General features: G+C 45.8%; 1 protein-coding gene across 1 annotated transcript in view; it reads left to right on the top strand.

Moving 5' to 3' along the window:
• The window catches only part of KNTC1 (kinetochore associated 1), a 792,142-nt gene that overhangs the window by 155,065 nt on the left and 618,511 nt on the right, over positions 1–18,566 (top strand). Inside the window, exon 6 of the mRNA XM_082256649.1 lies at positions 13,650–13,727. Coding sequence (XP_082112775.1) covers positions 13,650–13,727 — 78 coding nt within the window. The remainder of the gene's footprint in view (positions 1–13,649; positions 13,728–18,566) is intronic.

Below are 18,566 nucleotides of genomic sequence, written 5' to 3'. Positions count from 1 at the left end.
GGGGGGTTTTGTTTTTTTCAGGTGGGTCTCATCTTCTTGTTTCGATGAGTCCTCTGTTCTTCTGGTTGGCTCTGTTTTGGCCTTCTGGATTGGATTTTATTTCTGTTATCCCACCCCTCATTTATGGCACTGCTTTGGGACGTCCCTATGGATATCAAGATATGGATTCTGTGTCTGTCAATGAGCGACAGAGAAAACTGTATTTTTGACTTACCGTAAAATCCTTTTCTCTTAAGCTCATTGACAGACGCAGTACCCGCCCCTCTATTTTGAGTTGGGTTGGTATGAGTCTCTGACACTGCTTTGTTACATAACTGACATCCTATAGCAGGGAGAGAGAGGATATACCCCCTGGGACTGCCCATAGGTGTGGCCAGAACTTTTTTCCTGCCTAGTGTCCTACTTCTGTAGGGGGCAGTATAACCCTATGGATATCACGATATGGATTCTGCGTCTGTCAATGAGCTTAAGAGAAAAGGATTTTGCGGTAAGTCAAAAATCCAGTTTTTGAGTGCACCAACTGTGTATATCTGTATTGCTTCGTAGTTTACAATGTGCTGGCTTGGTCAGATGGACAGTAGTTTTAAATAACTTTGCAATCCAGGGGGGATGCTTCCAAACACAACCGTATAAAGTATTTTATATTTAGCGTGCTTTTCAGTAGGAAATTGGTGTATTGACCTAGTCCCTTGTAATGAGATTCAAGCATTTCAAGGTATTGCCCATAGTGATTTAAACCATGCCTTTACATGGAGAACTAATGGACATAGTTTTGTACAACATTTTTTAAGAATCTTCAAACATAATAAAGAAATTTTGTTTTATATTAGATCATATTTCCGTGAATTTCTTTACTACAAAGCTCTTCTCTATGCATACTTCAGGTTTTGTTATTTAAGATTATATAAGTTTGAAATGTGCAATTTTCAAAATGGCTCTTAAGAAGAGGGTAAATCAGCAGAGGGATTATAATGCAGGCATCTTCTGGTCTTATCTAGGCTCTTAAGCCTAATTCACGCTACCTGATTTTTTTTTTTTTTCTCTTTCGTTCATGGACGAACACTACTCTTTATCTTCTTGACCATTGGGTTTATATTGTCCCCTACAGAAGTTGGAAACTAGGCAGGAAAATGCTTGACTTTGCCTATGGGGCAGTCCCAGGGGGTATACTCCCACTCTCCGCTATAGGCACTCAGTTTTTTTCTGCCTTGTCCGGAATAAGGACCTAGTTCCTTGCTGGGATCTCTAGTCCAGGCAATTTTTTCAGTTTTTAAATGGAGCTTTTTCCTATCTTTATTTAGTTCCTGTGAGAATCTACTATCAACTGCCAGACTGGGTGATGGACTGGATGATCTGGGTGATGCGACATAGCCCCACTGGATGGGGGCTGGCCTGCGAGTTAAACGTCTCGCGAGGGCGCATATGACCTGGCCTTGGCCTGAGTCGCAGCGCTCCTCCTAGCTGACAGCCCCCCATTCTGATGGAGTGGTTGTCTATCTGAAGCAGTGCCCACACTGTTCCTGGTATGTTAAGTACCTGTTCCCCCCCCCCTCTTTCCCTGGAGGTTTTTGGGGTGGAGTTGTGCCCCTCCCTGGGACAGTGGGACCCCAGGGTTCCCGTCCTTCCCTTCAGCTACTCTAAAATGTTGGTGGTTGTGACGGAATCCGGACACCACCGACTGGGTATCTCCGCCAGTAACCTGCTTCCTAAGCTCTGGAACACGGGATCCGTGATTCTGACTATAGTTACCCCAATAACTCGACAGTACAAGTTTTGGAGTGAAACCAGAATGAACTGTTTATTAACTCAACTTTCAGACTTTTATATACACTTTGAGAATACAACCTGATTTATTTACACAGATCCACCCACCACATCACACAATGGTTTCTATACGATCCCCAATACACATTACTCTGTGTAATTAAATCCCCTATCAGACAGACAGATGGGCTCATTAGCACACTTAACAATAGGTGAATGGAAAAGCCCTATTTTAGACAAAAGCACTTCAATGATTAGCAGACATGCGGTCTCTCCTAGTTCCTGGATGCCCAAATTAGGAGCTGCACTTCCTGTGCCTGTTATTGTAAAGAAATAAGATAGATCTCAATTTCCTGATAGATATGGTTAATGCATATTATTGTCCCATTTGACGTAGTCCAAACCATATTCTCAGTGTTCACCACTCTCTTGGTCACCCTGCATCCATAACAGACGCAGGGTGACTTAAACATAAGAGAGCCCCATAAGGCTGGGCATGGTGCCCCCCAACCTCTCTGAAGGAATTTGGAGTCCACAACCCCCATGCCCAAAGTGACTCCTGTCACAGTGGTCACTGTTTGTCTTCCGCCCCCCCCCTTTCCCAATCCCTGGATGAGGTTATAAGCTTGTTTTATCACAGGCTCTTAAGGGGGGCTTGTTGGAGTTGCTGTTGACTGGGTTTTTACTGGTGCGCAATGTGGGGTTGAGCAATGTTCCTTGCCACCCTGGGGGTTGGTGACTAGAGTAGAGATGTCCTCTGGGCATCCTGTTGCAGTTGTTGGGCTGTTGAAATTGGTAAGTTAGCACCCACGGGTCTGCGCCTGACGCGGCCGAATCCTCTGGGGCTCGCGCCCAAGCGGTTGGGTGCCCACAAAAATTTAGGTCTGCGACTTGCGGCCTACTAGCCCATGTGGTTAGTGTGGGGGCGGTTTATTTGGCCTCCATCATTGGGTAGTGTACCTGCCCCTTTTTAGCACTTCTGGACCATGAGGGTCACAGCGGACGGCCCCCTTTTTAGTGGGCTATTTCCTATTATTCGGGCCTCTATGGAGGGGCTTGGAAGGTGACCTGCTTTTTTTTTGTGATGTCCAGTAGGTGGCCTATTCGTGGGCCTTTGGTCAACGTCTGCTTTGCGGGATCACGGTCAGCGGCCCTCACCTGATATGTTTTCCATGCGAGCTAAGTGTAAAGCACGCCGACCCTCTCCTGCCTCATCAGATCCTGAATTTGTTCTGGCCGCCGCATACGCAAGTCATCCTACTGGGTCTGCGTCCACGCACCCGGAGTGCTCAGATAGTGAGGATGATTCCTCTGCTCCTCTAGCGCTCATAAAAAGGCGCTAGTGGATGCACTGATTGTGTCAGTGCGTGAAACTTTAGAAATGGATAATGCGGCTGATGTTGCGTCGGAGGCGTAGGTCCTCTTTGGCACTCCAAAGCGACGAGAGTGTTCCCCTTTTTCCGCTTGCTTTGACAACATTGTCACAAAACAGTGGGGTTGTCCAACACTCACTGTTGTGGTCCCTAAGCGTTTTGGTATGCGGTATCCTTCTAAGTAGTGGACTCACCAGTTTTCATGTTAAATAAAGCTTTCCCTCTGAAAAAGGACGGAGGCTCTGGCCCTCCATATGTTCACTGTGGCTGGTTCGGCACTTAGGCCGGTATTTACTATTGTCCTGGTGTTGCAAATTCTGTCCGAATGGGCTAAACTTTTATGCCAAAACCTGGAGGGGAAATAACTTCCCCCTGCCTTTGCGGAGTTGGCGTATCAGTTGGTACAGGGGCTACAGTTTATCTGTGATGCCTCTTGGATGCAGCTCCTTTGATTTTAGGCTGTCTGTATCAGCAGTGGACCTTCGGCATATTATCTGGCTGAAATGCTGGTCTGCGGACCAGACTTCTAAGAAGGCCTTATCTGATCTCCCCCTTGTAAGGGATCGCCTTTTTGGAGCCTCCTTGGATGACATCATTAAGGGTCTCACAAGGGGGAAAAGTACTCTTCTTCCGCAGGCTGCCAAGGGCAAGGAGCCCTGTCGTAGGCGTGGACCATTCTTCTCGGCTCAGAAGAGGCCTTTTTTTCCCTCGGGTTTTGAGAACGGGGTCAAAGCCCTTCAGGGCCTCCACCAGAGGTTCCAAGAGGACCTGCTCTGGCAAGCCACGAGCGGGCTTTTTCAGACCTGCGGACAAGGCTTCCTCTGCATGAAGGGGCGCTCTCACCCGTATCTGGTTTGATCTTCGCTCGTTTCCGGATCTATGGACCTCCCTGGTACAGGACAAGTGGCTCCACTAAGTTATTTGGTCCAATTACAAGATCAAGTTTCGGGCTTATCCTACATAGTTACAAAGTTTGTGAGGTTGAAAAAAGACACCAGTCCATCCAGTTCAACCTATGATGTGTGTGTGTGTATTTGCTGTTAACCGTACATTGTATACTCCTGTATGTTGTGGTCTTTAAGGTGCTCATCTGATAGTCTTTTGAAACTATCGACGCTCCCCGCTGACACCACTGCCTGTGGAAGAGAAATAGTTACATCCTCCGGCAAAGGTTCTTCCCTTTCGACCAGCACTTGTCCCCATATCACTTACGGGGTTTCTTTGGGGCAGTGCAAGCCTTTTTACTTCAAGGGGTGATTGTTCTGGTTCTGAATTCTGGACATTTTCAGGGGTTTTACTCAAACCTCTTTAAAGTTCCTTGGGTCTTCACAAAAGTGTTGGCCCCGGTGCTTGCATTTTTGCATCAGAGGGGGATCACGGTACTGGGGTACCTGGATGATCTTCTTATGAGAGTGGAGCCTCCGGCTGCTCTAATGGACAACTTGGAGATTTCTTTGCAAACTCTTGAGGGAGTTTCGGTTGGATTCTGAACCTTCAGAAGTCTGCTCTGGTTCTGTCCACAAAACTGGGCTATCTGGGTCTGACTCTGGACTCTGCCTCAGCCCAGAGTGTTTCTTCCTCTGGAAAAATCCCAGACTTTTTAAGGTAGGCAACTCAGCTTCTGTTGTCCAGTGGGCGTTCATCCCTCCGGGCTTGCATGCGGGTCCTGGGCCTGATGGTGTCTACCTTCAGGTGGTTCCGTTTGCACAGTTCCACAAGAGATTTCTGGTGAAATGGGACAAGAATCCACGGTCTCTCGAGGTGGCTTTGTTCTCTGGAACTTCGACAGGGAAAACCCTTTCTCCCCCTGTACTAGACGGTTGTCACCATGGATGCCAGTCTGTCCAGGTCGAGAGACGTCCTCGGCACAGATTCTACTCAGGGGGTCAGGACTCTGGAAGAGTCCAGACTGCCGAATAATGCACTGGAATTCAGAGCGATCAGACTTTGTCTGGATCATTGGACAATTTGTCTTCAAGGGTGTCCGGTACGAATTCAATCGGACAATGCCACAGCCGTGGTCTAGGTCAATCACCAAGGGGGCACAAGAAGTGTCCTGGCGGCTCGGGAAGTAGCCAACATTCTAAGGTGGGTTGACCGATTAGTTCCAGCTCTCTCTTCTATATACATTTCAAGAAAGGTATGGTCTCGGAAATTCTCTGGCTGATGCCACAGATGCTTTCTAGTGGCTCCAGACTGGCCTCACTGGTGTTGGTACGCTGATGTGGTACGGCTGGTCGCTGATGCTCCTTGGAGACTTCCTCTCTGGGAAGGTCTGTTGTGCCAAGGGCCAATCTTCCATCCTGCTTTACAGTTGCTGGCTTTAACGGCTTAGCTGTTGAAAGCCAAGTGCTGAAGAATAGAGGTTTGTCTGAATCTGTGATTCCTGCGCTGTTAAAGGCTACCTCTAGGAAGATCTACTATTGTACTTGGAACATGTACAAATTGACCTTTTTTTATATGTTCGAACACTGGGCTTTTCCTACCCTATGCTTTTTTTTGTTGCTAATCAGACATTTTTTTGCCAATCAGTCATCTCTATACATATGGGCAAACAATTAAATAGGCTACTAGGTTATAAGACCCCCAGATTGTTTTAGCCCCCCTTTTTCTCAGACTGCAAATTAGATGTTCTCTGTCAATAAGCCAATTACTGCATAAATGGGCAAACAAGAAAGCGGGCTACTAGGCTAGAAGACCCCCAGTTTGTTTTAGCCCCCCTCCCCCCCTTTTTTTCAGATTATGATCTAATAAATATTAAACATCAAACACTAATAAAAAGCAAGCATATTTTGCTTCCTCCTGCTATACTGTTCTCTCTTTTTGCTTTATTTTTCGGCTTTTTGAAAGCCATTTTTTGACTCATGTTCTCATATAGGACAAGATAAATTTTCTGACAGCTGTGTTTTGATAGTTTTCCAGCGGATTCACCACATGTGGGTTCCAGTTTTCTTTTCAGTGCACCCCGAGGCCGATTATTGTTATATACTATAATCTAGCCCCTATATCAAAACAAGGGCAACACCACTTCAGTTAGACACTGTACAAAGCAAAATGCTGGACCTGGTTGAGCAAGTTGACCACTTGATTTTAATACCTTGATGGCAAGTTTATATTGTGTCAATCATCACCGCAGTGAATGTAAGTTGAAATCTTCCTTTTGTAACTCAAAAAACAAACGTATTTATTGTTTGAATTTACTGTAATGCTCCAGTTGTAATATTCTACTGGCTTAATGTCTTTTGACTTTTGTCTGATTAATTATTTACAGACCACTACCCAGGGTCTCCCCTTGAAGAAGGAGTATCTGTCATGAAACTCCGAAACTAGTTGGGTCATCACCCTGGAATGGTGTGGTTATTCATTATCTGCCAAATGTGATGTATCTTATTGAACTTACTGTCTTTTATGTTATTCTGTAATTTGTCAATAAAATTTAATACTTTTAAACATTGTGTATATCTATACTTGAGTGCCTTTAAAGTCCCACCAATAGGGGAAATTTTCTCTTTAGTACATATTTGGGATGTGGCACCTATTGAAGCATCCAACACGGGTATCTCTTTATGATTGGGTACCATTAAGAGCCAGGTTTCGGCCTTGGCGGTTTTCTTTCAACGTCCATTAGCTACACATTCCTTGGTACATACCTTTTATCCAGGGAGTTCCACACTTGGCTCCTCCTGCGCGCTCTCCATTGCCGCCGTGGGACCTCAATTTGGTTGTCAGTTTTCCAGAAACCTCCCTTCAAAAATATTTAGGAGGTTGCCCTGCTTACGTTGTACCAGAAGGTAGCATTTTTGGTAGCTATTACTACTGCGCGCAGGGTGCCGGAGCTGGCGGCATTGTCTTGTCTTTCGCCTTACCTGGTGGTTCACAGAGATAAGGTGGTTCTTCGTCCCTGTCCATCATTCCTTCCAAAGGTAGTCTCCGATTTCCTTTTGAATGAAGACATTGTTGCCTTTCCTGTGTCGCAGGCCTAAACATCCTAAGGAAATTGCCTTGCTTTCCCTGAATGTGTTTTGGGCAATTAGGGTGTACCTGGCAGCTACGGAGTCCTTTAGGAAGTTAGACTCACTATTTGTACTCACGAATGGACCTTGGAAAGGGTTGGCCGCTTCTGCTGTGACCATTTGCAGATGGATCAGACAGACGGTGATCAGGCCTATTCCATTAAGGGTCAGCTTCATCCTTTACCTGTTTAGACACACACTAGTTGAGCACTTAACGCGTTCTGGGCCTTCTGTCATCAGGCGTCAGTGCTGCAGGTTTGCAAAACGGCCACCTGGTCGTCTGTGCACACTTTCACAAAGTCCTATAAAGTGGATGTGTTGGCACCTGCGAATGCTTCTTTTGGCCGCAAGGTTTTGTAGGCTGCTGTTTAGGGGACATGGTCCTCTTTGAGGGTGTATTGTTTTTTTCAGGTGAGCTCCGGTTGTTTATGGTTGACCTCCATGTTATCTGGTTGGCTACGGTTTAGCCTTGGGGATTTTTTCTTGGTGTGTGATACTGCTTTTGGACATCCCAATGGTCGTGAAGATAAGAAGCTGTATCTGTCAATGAAAGAAAGAGAAAATGGGATTTTTGGCTTGCCGTAAAATCCATTTCTTTGATGTTCATTGATGGACACAGCACCCACCCCTCTGCGGAGTTCTTATTCTCCTGACACTCCTTGTTACAAAATTGAGTGCTTATAGCTGAGAGTGGGAGTATACCCCCTGGGACTGCCCCATAGGCATAGTAAAGCTTTTCTCTTGTGTCCTTTGACAGACGCAGCTCTTAATTCATCTTCACTAATGGGTTATGCGCCATCTACAGGAGTAGACTAGGCAGTGAAAAGTTTTCACTTGACACGTCTACAGGGGCTGTCCCTCACAACATAACCCCAGACACACTGCTCTCAAATCAGTTTCTTGCTGCCTAGTTTAGAAGTAGGACCTAGGTTCCCTGCTGGGACTTCGGTCTCAGTTTTTATTTTATTTTGAGAATGTTTGTTTCTCTTTACTCACTATCACTAGCTAGTGTCAGGGGGATCCTCCTGGTGAACTACAAGCAACAGCTGGGCTGGGGTTTCGCACTGAATAATGTATATCCTTATGGTCTCCCAGCCTGGCCAACGAGCGTGAGCAGGTTGTGGTCCGCTCAGGCCTCACCACGACGGAGTCCCGGTGGATGGGGACGAGCCTGCGAGCGGAAGCCTCGCCGCCACGCATCGACCTGGAACACCCTGAGTTGCAACGTACCGCTCTTGGCTGACAGCTCCCCCACTCAGGGTGGGAGGCGAGCTGTTTTGGAGTGGAGCCCACCCGGTCCATGGTATGGTGAGTGATGCATTGCCCCACGTGTCCCTGTGGCAGACCTCTGAGAGGGAGATGTGGGCTCTCTCCTGGGCATAACAGGGCTGTTTTTTTTTTCCTGAAAGATCCCCCCAGGCCTATCAGGAGAGATCCTGCCCTCCCCGCTCCCACTGGGGGCGCTATAGTCGGCGTCTGATGCCTGAGGAAGGGTGGTACTGAGGATGTTACCTTGTCCTGTGGGTTCCTGCGTTGGCCTCATGTCTGGGGTCCTGAGCGCTTTGCTCTGTTTTCAGGCCACCATTTTAAGTGTGGGCATTGGCTCTCTTTGTGTAAGGGCAGCAGCCATTTTCCCTGTGCTTCCTATACTTTACTATTGGCACCATTTTCTTGTAGTCTGAGGCTACACAGGCAGTGTGCGGCACCTTTGGCGATATGTCACTTCCTGTCAGACGTTTTCATGCTGCAGATTACACTACAGAGCTGCTACCTCTCAGAGGTGAAAGTAAGGGGTTTTGTTCCTTTGGGTATTCCTTGGGCACACTTTTGCTCCTGCCAGCCTTTTAAGGTGGACTGCGGTGCAAACCGCGATCGTGATTTAAAGGGGCAGTGCACTCTTTTTTTCTGAAATCTGCAAAATGGAGTTTTGAGGTAAAAAATCCCCCTTAGACTTTATTAGTGCGCATGCCGGACAATCCGGATCACAGTCTCATGTCTCTGTCTGCAGCTTTGAAAAATCTGGCGTCAAGGTGGACTTTGTGATAACACAAGTCGCTATCCAGAAATGGCCACTGCCTTCTCAGTCCTCTGATTCAGAGCCTGATATGGTCGCCATGGACAATCCCAGTCCTGAAAGATCCCTGTCCTCAGTCAGATGGTCAGGAGGATATGCCCTCCTCGTCTGCAGCGCGGGAACGTGCTAAGTTAGAAGCACTGATTCTTTTAGTAAGGAAAACATTGAAAATGGATGAAGTGCCCACACAGTCAGGACAGCGGGTAGTTTTTGGCTCCCGCAAAAGCCCAGAAGTCGGGTCAGGGGTTCCCTTGTCCTGAGGACTTTCACGTTATGGTGAATGAGCAATGGCGCATCACGCACGTGGATGTGGTACAAAACCGCTTTAAACGCCGTTATCCCTTTGCTGACTCAGTCTCAAAAAGGTGGATCACCCTGTTTCCAGAACAAATCTACTGTGGTTCCTGTGGATGTCTCCACCGGTGTTTACGGACCCAGTGGACTGATGGGTGGAATCCCTTTCCCGCTACCTGCATTTGCTGCCGGGCTCGATACTTAAGCCTGTATTAGTGTCTGTACTGGTTTCTCAGACAGTTACAGAATGGGTAGCAGTGCCTAGGGGTAACTTGAATGCTGAGTCAGTCCTCCCGGCTCTGATGAGCTCAGGGACCAGATGACCCAGGCCCTGGTGTGCCTGTGTGCTGTGGCCCTGGACGCGGCTCCTCTGGTTGCTGGAGTGTCAGCGGCGGGGATTGCCATATGCCACATGGTGTGGCTGCAGAGCTGCTCGGCGGGCCAGACTTCTAAGAAGGCCTTAACTGATCTCCCATTTTTTTAGGTGAACGCCTGTTTGGTGACTCCTTGGATGAGTTAATCAAGGGCCTAACGGTGGTAAGAGTTCTCTGCTACCCCGATCCTCAAAAGGCAAGGCACCTCGCCATAAGAGGGGACCATCTTTCTCGTCTCACAGGCATTTTTTTTTTCGGACCTCAAGGGCGCAAGAAACTGGTAAACCGTTCAGAGCATCTGGAAGTAACTGGAAGGCTTAGTCGGGTAAGCCCAAGACTATCCGGTCCGGTTCGGCAGGAAAATCTTCTGCATAAAGGGGCGCCTTCACCCGATTCTGGGTTGGGGGGGGGGCGTCTGCGTTACTTTCAGGAACCCTTGATCTCTGATTCAGGACAAATGGGTTCCCGAACTAATTTGTTTGGGGTACAAACAATCGAAATTCGGTCTTGTCCAGCAGACAGATTGATCTCAGAGAGGCAGTGCAGGATCTCCTTGCTCAGTGGCGGAGGAGCACTTTCATTTTGTGGCTTCACCCCTTGGTCTTGCCTTCGCTCCCAGAGTCTTCCCCGGGGTTTTGGCTCCGTCGTTGGCTTTGCTCCGGAAAAGGGGATTGCGATCCTTGGATATCTGTACGATCTCCTGTTGAGAGCAAGTTCTTATTCAACCCTGTTGGGCGACCTGTCAGTCAGGGTTCAGACCCTTCAGGAGTTTGGATGGACCATCAACTTCAAGAAGTCTGCGCTGACCTTGGTATGAATTTGGACTTCTCTCTGGCGAGTCTTTCTCCCCGGGGACCAGCTTCGGATGTTGCATAGCGAGATCATGTTGCTGATAGGCATTGATCTCTCCTCCCTGCGGACTTGCATGCGGACTTGGGACGCATTATGTCGACCTTCGGGGTGGTCTCGTTTTGCTCAATTTAACACAAGACCTCTACGGTTCGAGATCCTTGTCAGGTGGAACACGGATCCGCAGTCCCTAGACAGACTGGTATGTCTGAGCCCGTCCACGTGGTTAGAGCTCTCGCGGTGCTTCTGTCGCCCGCTCTGAGCCAGAGCGAGTTTTATTTTCTACCACTGTTGTGGACAGTGGTCAGCGCAGATGCCAGCCTGTAGGGCTGGAGTAGAGTGCTGAACAGTCTCTGTGCCCAGGGACTCTGGGCCACGGCGAAATCCTCCTTGCCGTTATTTGTCCTGGAGCTTAGGGCAATCAGGCTCTGCCTGCTCCACTGGGCGACTCAGCTGCACGGCTTTCTGGTTCGGGTACAATCCGACTATGCCACGACTGTGGCTTATATCAATCCTCCAAGGGGCACCAGGAGGTGGCCGAGATTCTGACTTGGGCTGGGGAACATGTTCCGGCTTTCTCCGCAGTTCACATTCCAGGAGTGGGGAACTGGCTGGCGGAGTGCCTGAGTCATCTGGTTCTGGCTCAGGGGGAATGGTCCCTGCATCCAGAGATTTCTCATCTGTGTACATGGTGGGGAACTTCGAAGGTGGATCTGTTTGCGTCTTCTCTGCGCAAGGTTAAGAGGTTTGTGGCCAGGGCTTGAGATCCTCTGGCAGACGCATTGCTGGTTCCTTGGAGCCAGTATAGGCTGCTTTTATGCCTTTCCTCCGAAGCGGCTATTGTCAAGGTTCCTCCTCAGGTTGGCGGTGAAACAGGTGTCAGTGATTCTGGTAGCCCCGGACTGGCCTCGCCGGTCTTGGATTGCAGGCCTGGCAATGATGGTCGTCGAGCTTCCCTGGTGGCTGCCTTTTGAGGGGGGGATCGGCTGTCTCAAGGGCTGATCTTCCATCCTGCTTTATGGTCGCTGACCTTACCGGCATGTGAAGGCCAGGTGTTGGGATACAGAGGTCTCTCTGATTCTGTAATTCCTGCCTTGCTGGGAGCTAGGAAGGCATCTTCCAGGAAGATTTCTTATTGTACTTGGCAGAGGCATATTGCCTGGGGTGAATCGCAAAGTTGCGTCCTCGCTCGTTTTCGGTGGTGAGGGTCTTAGGCTTCTTACAGAAAGAAATTGAGCAACGCTTGGCTTTAGGCACGCTTACAGGTCAGATGTCGGTTTTAGCCGTTTACTTTTGACGCCCCTTGGCGTCTAATTCCTTGTTCCACACCCTTATTCCAGGGGTGCGTCCTCTGGCTCCGCCGAGGAGATCCCCCTTGCCTCTGTGGGCTATGGATTTGTTTTCTGTCCGTTCGTTAACGGGCTCCCTTTGACAATATTTGGGCAATTTCTCTGCCTTTGTTGTCTCAGAAGGTTGCCTTGTCCTGCCGTTCGCCTTATTTGGTGGTTCATAGGGATAAGGTTTTTCTACAACCTAATCAGTCTTTTCTTCCTTAGGGGATGTCTGCTGTCCACTTCCTACGAAGATATTGTTTTGCCTTTGCTTTTGTGCTATGCCCAAGCATCCCAAGGAATTTGCCTTGCATTTGCTGGATGTGGTTCGGGCGATCAGGGTTTTCCTGTCAGCCAGAGTCCTTTTGGACATCTGATTCCTTGTTTATCCTTCCTGAGGGATCTCGTGAGGGTTCGGATGGGTCTGCTGCGACCATGTCAGAATGGATCAGGCAGACAATTGTTCGAGCCTCTTCATTAGGGGGTCAGGTTTTCTCCTTCCCTGTGAGGGCGCGTTCTGCTTGAGCACTGAGCGCATCTTGGGCTTTTCGCTATCAGGCTTCTGTTGCTCAGGTATGTAAAGTGGCGACTTGGTCGTCTGTACATATTTAAAAATTCTATTAAGTTGACTTCATGGCATCCTTGGATGCCTCATTTGGCTGCAAGGTTTTGCAGGCTGCTGTTTAAAGAGACTTGTTTTTTTTTTTTTTTTCCTCTTTAAGGGTTGTATTTTTTCTTTTCTGGGTAAGCTTCTGTTGGTATTGGTTGAGCTTTTTGTTGCCCAGTTGGCTAAGTTTTTAGCCTTGGTAATAAATTAACAGTTTTTGGTTGCGCTCTTCCTACCCCAAATGCCTACACTGCTTTGGGACGTTCCATTAGTGAAGAAGCTTTAAGAGCTGCGTCTGTCAAAGAACGTAAGAGAAAATTGGATTTTTGTAAGAACTTACTGTAAAATCCTTTGACAGAAGCAGCTTCCACTCCTCTTTTTTGGGGTTGGTTGTGTCTTCTTTCACTGCTTGCTACGAAACTCATTTGAGAGCACAGTGTGTCTGGGGCTATGTCGTGAGGGGCAGCCCCTGTAGGCGTGTCGATTGAAAATTTTCACTGCCTAGTCTATACCTGTAGATGGCGCATAACCCATTAGTGAAGAAGCATTAAGAGCTGCGTCTGTCAAAGGACTCGGAGAAAAGGATTTTACGGTAACTTCTTACAAAAATCAAATTTTTCCTGCCTAGTGTTATACTCTTGTAGGGGGCTGTAAAAACCCAATGGTCAAGAAGATAAGGAGCTGTGTACGTTAATGAACATCAGCAAAATTAATTTTACCGTAAGTCAAAAATCCCATTTTTACTTTCATCCCAGTGTGCTGAACTGAAAAAAAAAAAAAAAAAACTGAAGTGTTTAGGAGGAAATCATATTCTCCTGTGAAGGGCAGAAATCTGTTTTATATAATCACTTAATTACATGACAATCTGCACATCAAATTACTCAAAGCTCATTTTCATGTTACCACTTGTTTTCTAACACATTGTGCATTTTTGCATGAAACCTCTAATTTACTAAATGTTCTTCTCCAGGTGTGTATCACATGTTCCTTTTGACAAATGGAGGCCTCTACTGTATAATGTACTTTCATCTTGCAAGGATAAATGATGGTATGTTAAAGATTTAAACTCCTTATTTTGTAATATATATATATTTTTATGTTTAATAGCACATTTTTTTGCAAAAGGTAATTTTCTGCTGTGACCAACGGATCACTATTACTGGACCTCTCCTTTTATTAAAAGAATACAAAAAAAAAAAAAGGCTACCTTGGAAACTTTCACTGACACCTAACAAGTACTCAACAAGTGAGTCAAAACACACAGACTTCATATTAAGAGTCATTGAATCCATGAGAGGAATAAATACCTAGGTATTTCTCCAATGACTGGTTTTCAAATATTGTAAGTTAAAAAGGCTGTACATTTTTCCTGGTGTCACCTTGACTGGCATAATAGGAGCAGCACAAGCTATCGAGGTATAAGGCATTGTGCAAGAAGGTTGTTTGGCTCCTGTAGGTCAAAGGTTTTTGGGCACTCAGGAGGCACGGGTGCAGTGTCCAGCCCTGCTGCAAGCATCTTGTCAAATTCTATGACAGGCCATAATATGCAGAAGCTGGATGTTGTACTGAGTAGTACTTGCACTTGGGACCAAGTGTGTTCAGGGACGTATGCCCAAAATGCAGAGTTCTGCTTAATAAGCTTGTATGTATGTTGCCACAGAGTGCATTCAAATTGTGGGTCATTACTGGGTTAGATTTTTTTAGTGGGTGCAACTAACTTGCTTGCTATAAAGCATATTGTGAGTCATTGGCTGCCAGGGTTGTGGGTGCTGTATGCATGTCATTAAGGTTTCTCACCTACACAAGATGGTGGCCTTCAGGGTTTGTTTCTGCCATGGAAGAAACCAACTTTGTTGTTTTCTCAGATCTTAAGTTCTGAGCTGGGTTCTTAAGCCCAGAGTCTTTGTAGTGCTTTGGGTGGAATAAAGCCTTCAGTCCTTGTTCCACATTAGAGCGGTTTGCCAAACCTCACTAATTTTAGTTTTTTGATGGATTTGCGTTACAAAGCCCTCCTGCATTGAACTGCGTTTGCCTTGCTAATTAAAAGTGCCTGATATCTGCATGGTTTACCCTTGCCCCTATCAGTTGAGGCTGACCTCTTACATCTTGATGTAGGATAGTGGTATTTCCACTTTTGGAGTTATTAGAAATTAAAATACAGTTAAGGGACAGACCCCTATTATTAAACATAATGTAAAAGCTTGTAATACAGCTCATATTGTCAAATGCTAAATAGTAAGAGACTTTAAGTGGTTTTAAATCCTTACATATCCTTAGTGAAGTGACTATCCTCAGGTGATACACAGCGATCAAACCCTCCTGCATAAGTTACACCATTTTATCTCCAGCCATCTCTTCTCTATAGCTATTCAAGGTGCAGAATTGTATAGCTTGTCTGAGATTTCAGAAAGCGGGGGGAAGGTGGTTGAATTAAGGGGAGATCTGAGAGCTGATTGGAGGAAAGGGACACACCCCCCTTAACCACTTCCGGACCAGAAGATTTTGCCCCTTTGTGACCAGGCCATTTTTTTTGCGATTCGACACTGGCTTTAACGAGCAATTGCGCGGTCGTGCGACGCTGTACCCTAATAAAGTTGATGTCCTTTTTCTCCCACAAATATAGCTTTCTTTGGGTGATATTGGATCACATGTGCAATTTTTTTATTTCTTTTTTGCGCTATAAGCAAAAAAGAGCGACCATTCTGGAGAAAAAAAAAAAAAAAATGATTTCGCTTTAGTTCACGAACGGACACAGCTCCATGTCTTCTAGACCCTTGGGCCTATGCTGCTCTCTCTTCAGGAGTAGGAATTGGCGGAAACAATTTCCGCTACGCCCCTAAGACAGCCCCAGGGGGTATACCATTACTTCCTGCTATAGGACTTCCGTTTTTTCTGCCTATTCAGAAGAAAGGACCTGGCTCCCTGCTGGGATCTGCGGACCTGGCATTTCTTTTTAAATTGAATTTATTTTCTTTCCCTTTATTTCATGTTCCTGTGTGAACTTCAGTCAAGGGCTGCATCGGGTGACGCACTGGAAATCCTAGTTCCTTATGGTCTTCCCAGTCTGGTCTGTGAGTGCGACCCAACTATTACAGTGCCTTGCGAAAGTATTCGCCCCCCTTGAACTTTTTGACCTTTTGCCAAATTTCAGGCTTCAAACATAAAGATATAAAACTGTAATTTTTTGTGAAGAATCAACAACAAGTGGGACACAATCATGAAGTGGAACGAAATTTATTGGATATTTCAAACTTTAACAAATAAAAAACTGAAAAATTGGGCGTGCAAAATTATTCAGCCCCTTTACTTTCAGTGCAGCAAACTCTCTCCAGAAGTTCAGTGAGGATCTCTGAATGATCCAATGTTGACCTAAATGACTAATGATGATAAATAGAATCCACCTGTGTGTAATCAAGTCTCTGTATAAATGCACCTGCACTGTGATAGTCTCAGAGTTCCGTTTTCAAGCGCAGAGAGCATCATGAAGAACAAGGAACACATCAGGCAGGTCCGAGATACTGTTGTGGATAAGTTTAAAGCTGGATTTGGATACAAAAAGATTTCCCTAGCTTTAAACATCCCAAGGAGCACTGTGCAAGCGATAATATTGAAATGGAAGGAGTATCAGACCACTGCAAATCTACGAAGACCTGGCCGTCCCTCTAAACTTTCAGCTCATACAAGGAGAAGACTGATCAGAGATGCAGCCAAGAGGCCCATGATCACTCTGAATGAACTGCAGAGATCTACAGCTGAGGTGGGAGACTCTGTCCATAGGATACTGCATAAATATAAATATACTGCACAAATCTGGCCTTTATGGAAGATTAGCAAGAAGAAAGCCATTCTTAAATATATCCATAAAAAGTGTCGTTTAAAGTTTGCCACAAGCCACCTGGGCGACACACCAAACATGTGGAAGAAGGTGCTCTGGTCAGATGAAACCAAAATTGAACTTTTTGGCAACAATGCACAACGTTATTGTATGTGTGTGTGTGTGTGTGTGTGTGTGTGTGTGTGTGTATATATATATATATATATATATATATATATATATATATTATATATATACACACACAAACCCAAACCCAAAAAAGTTGGGACACTGTACAAATTGTGAATAAAAACCGAATGCAATGATGTGGAAGTTTCAAATTTTAATATTTTATTCAGAATACAACATAGATGACATATCAAATGTTTAAACTGAGAAAGGGTATCATTTTAAGGGAACAATAAGTTGATTTTAAATTTCATGGCATCAACACATCTCAAAAAAGTTGGGGCAAGGCCATGTTTGCCACTGTGTGGCATCCTCTCTTCTTTTTATAACAGTCTGCAAATGTCTGGGGACTGAGGAGACAAGTTGCTCAAGTTTAGGAATAGGAATGTTGTCCCATTCTTGTCTAATTCAGGCTTCTAGTTGCTCAATTGTATTAGGTCTTCTTTGTTGCATTTTCCTCTTTATGATGGACCAAATGTTTTCTATGGGTGAAAGATCTGGACTGCAGGCTGGCCTTTTCAGTACCCGGATCCTTCTTCTACGCAGCCATGATGTTGTAATTGATGCAGTATGTGGTCTGGCGTTATCATGTTGGAAAATGCAAGGTCTTCCCTGAAAGAGACGATGTCTGGATGGGAGCATATGTTGTTCTAGAACTTGGATATACCTTTCAGCATTGACGGTGCCTTTCCAGATGTGTAAGCTGCCCATGCTACACGCACTCATGCAACCCCATACCATCAGAGATGCAGGCTTCTGAACTGAGCACTGATAACAACTTGGGTTGTCCTTGTCCTCTTTAGTCCGGATGACATGGCATCCCAGTTTTCCAAAAAGAACTTAAAATTTTGATTAGTCTGACCACAGAATAGTTTTCCACTTTGCCACAGTCCATTTTAAATGAACCTTGGCCCAGCTAAAACACCTGTGCTTCTGGATCATGTTTAGATATGGCTTCTTTTTTGGCCTATAGAGTTTTAGTTGGCAACGGTGAATGGCCAGGTGGATTGTGTTCACCGACAATGTTTTCTGGAAGTATTCCTGAGCCCATGTTGTGATTTCCATTACAGTAGCACTCCTTTATGTGATGCAGTGCCGTCTAAGGGCCCGAAGATCGCGGGCATCCGGTATGGTTTTCCAGCCTTGATCCTTACGCACAGAGATTGTTCCAGATTTTCTGAATCTTTGTATAATATTATGCACTGTAGATGATGATGATAACTTCAAACTCTTTGCAATTTTTCTCTGAGAAACTCCTTTCTGATATTGCTGCACTATTTTTCGCCGCAGCATTGGGGGAATTGGTGATCCTCTGCCCATCTTGACTTCTATAGCATACTGTCACTATCCATTAGGCACATGGGCCATTTTCCTAGGCTACAGAACATAGGACAGGATATAGTGATGTCATGGAGTATAGTAAGCCATTGTTTAAATTATTAGCAGGATATGGTGGAAAATCATGTGATGACTTGCAGTTCTAACAAAAAAACTACTTATGTAGGCATATGTATATATTCTTATAGGCATAAATGATTATGAAACATTCATAATTTCTTTAACATGTTCCACAAGGCACTTTGCAGCCCTCAGATTCTTGCTGATCTGGGGATCCCTCAGGGCATGGTTGACAACTAACTGCAATGTATGACCAGCACACCTGAGAGAAGAGATGCCATGCTTTTCTTCCAAAATACGCAGAGCAGCGACAACATTTGCAACATTATCATGGACAACTACAATTACATTGGCCATGGATATCTCAAACTTCTCAGCTGCTTTTTCCACCCAGTTAGCAATGTTTTCAGCTGTGTGTCGATCTTCAAGTGGCATAGTGGTCAGATTGTACGATGTAAGCTTCCAGTCTTCATTAATGAAGTGGCA

This window comes from Pelophylax lessonae (genome assembly GCF_965119305.1).
Source record: "Pelophylax lessonae genome assembly, chromosome: 1".
NCBI classification, from domain to species: Eukaryota; Metazoa; Chordata; class Amphibia; order Anura; family Ranidae; genus Pelophylax; species Pelophylax lessonae.
Note: the sequence above shows the minus strand (reverse complement) of the source record. Positions and strands in the feature narration are given on the sequence as shown.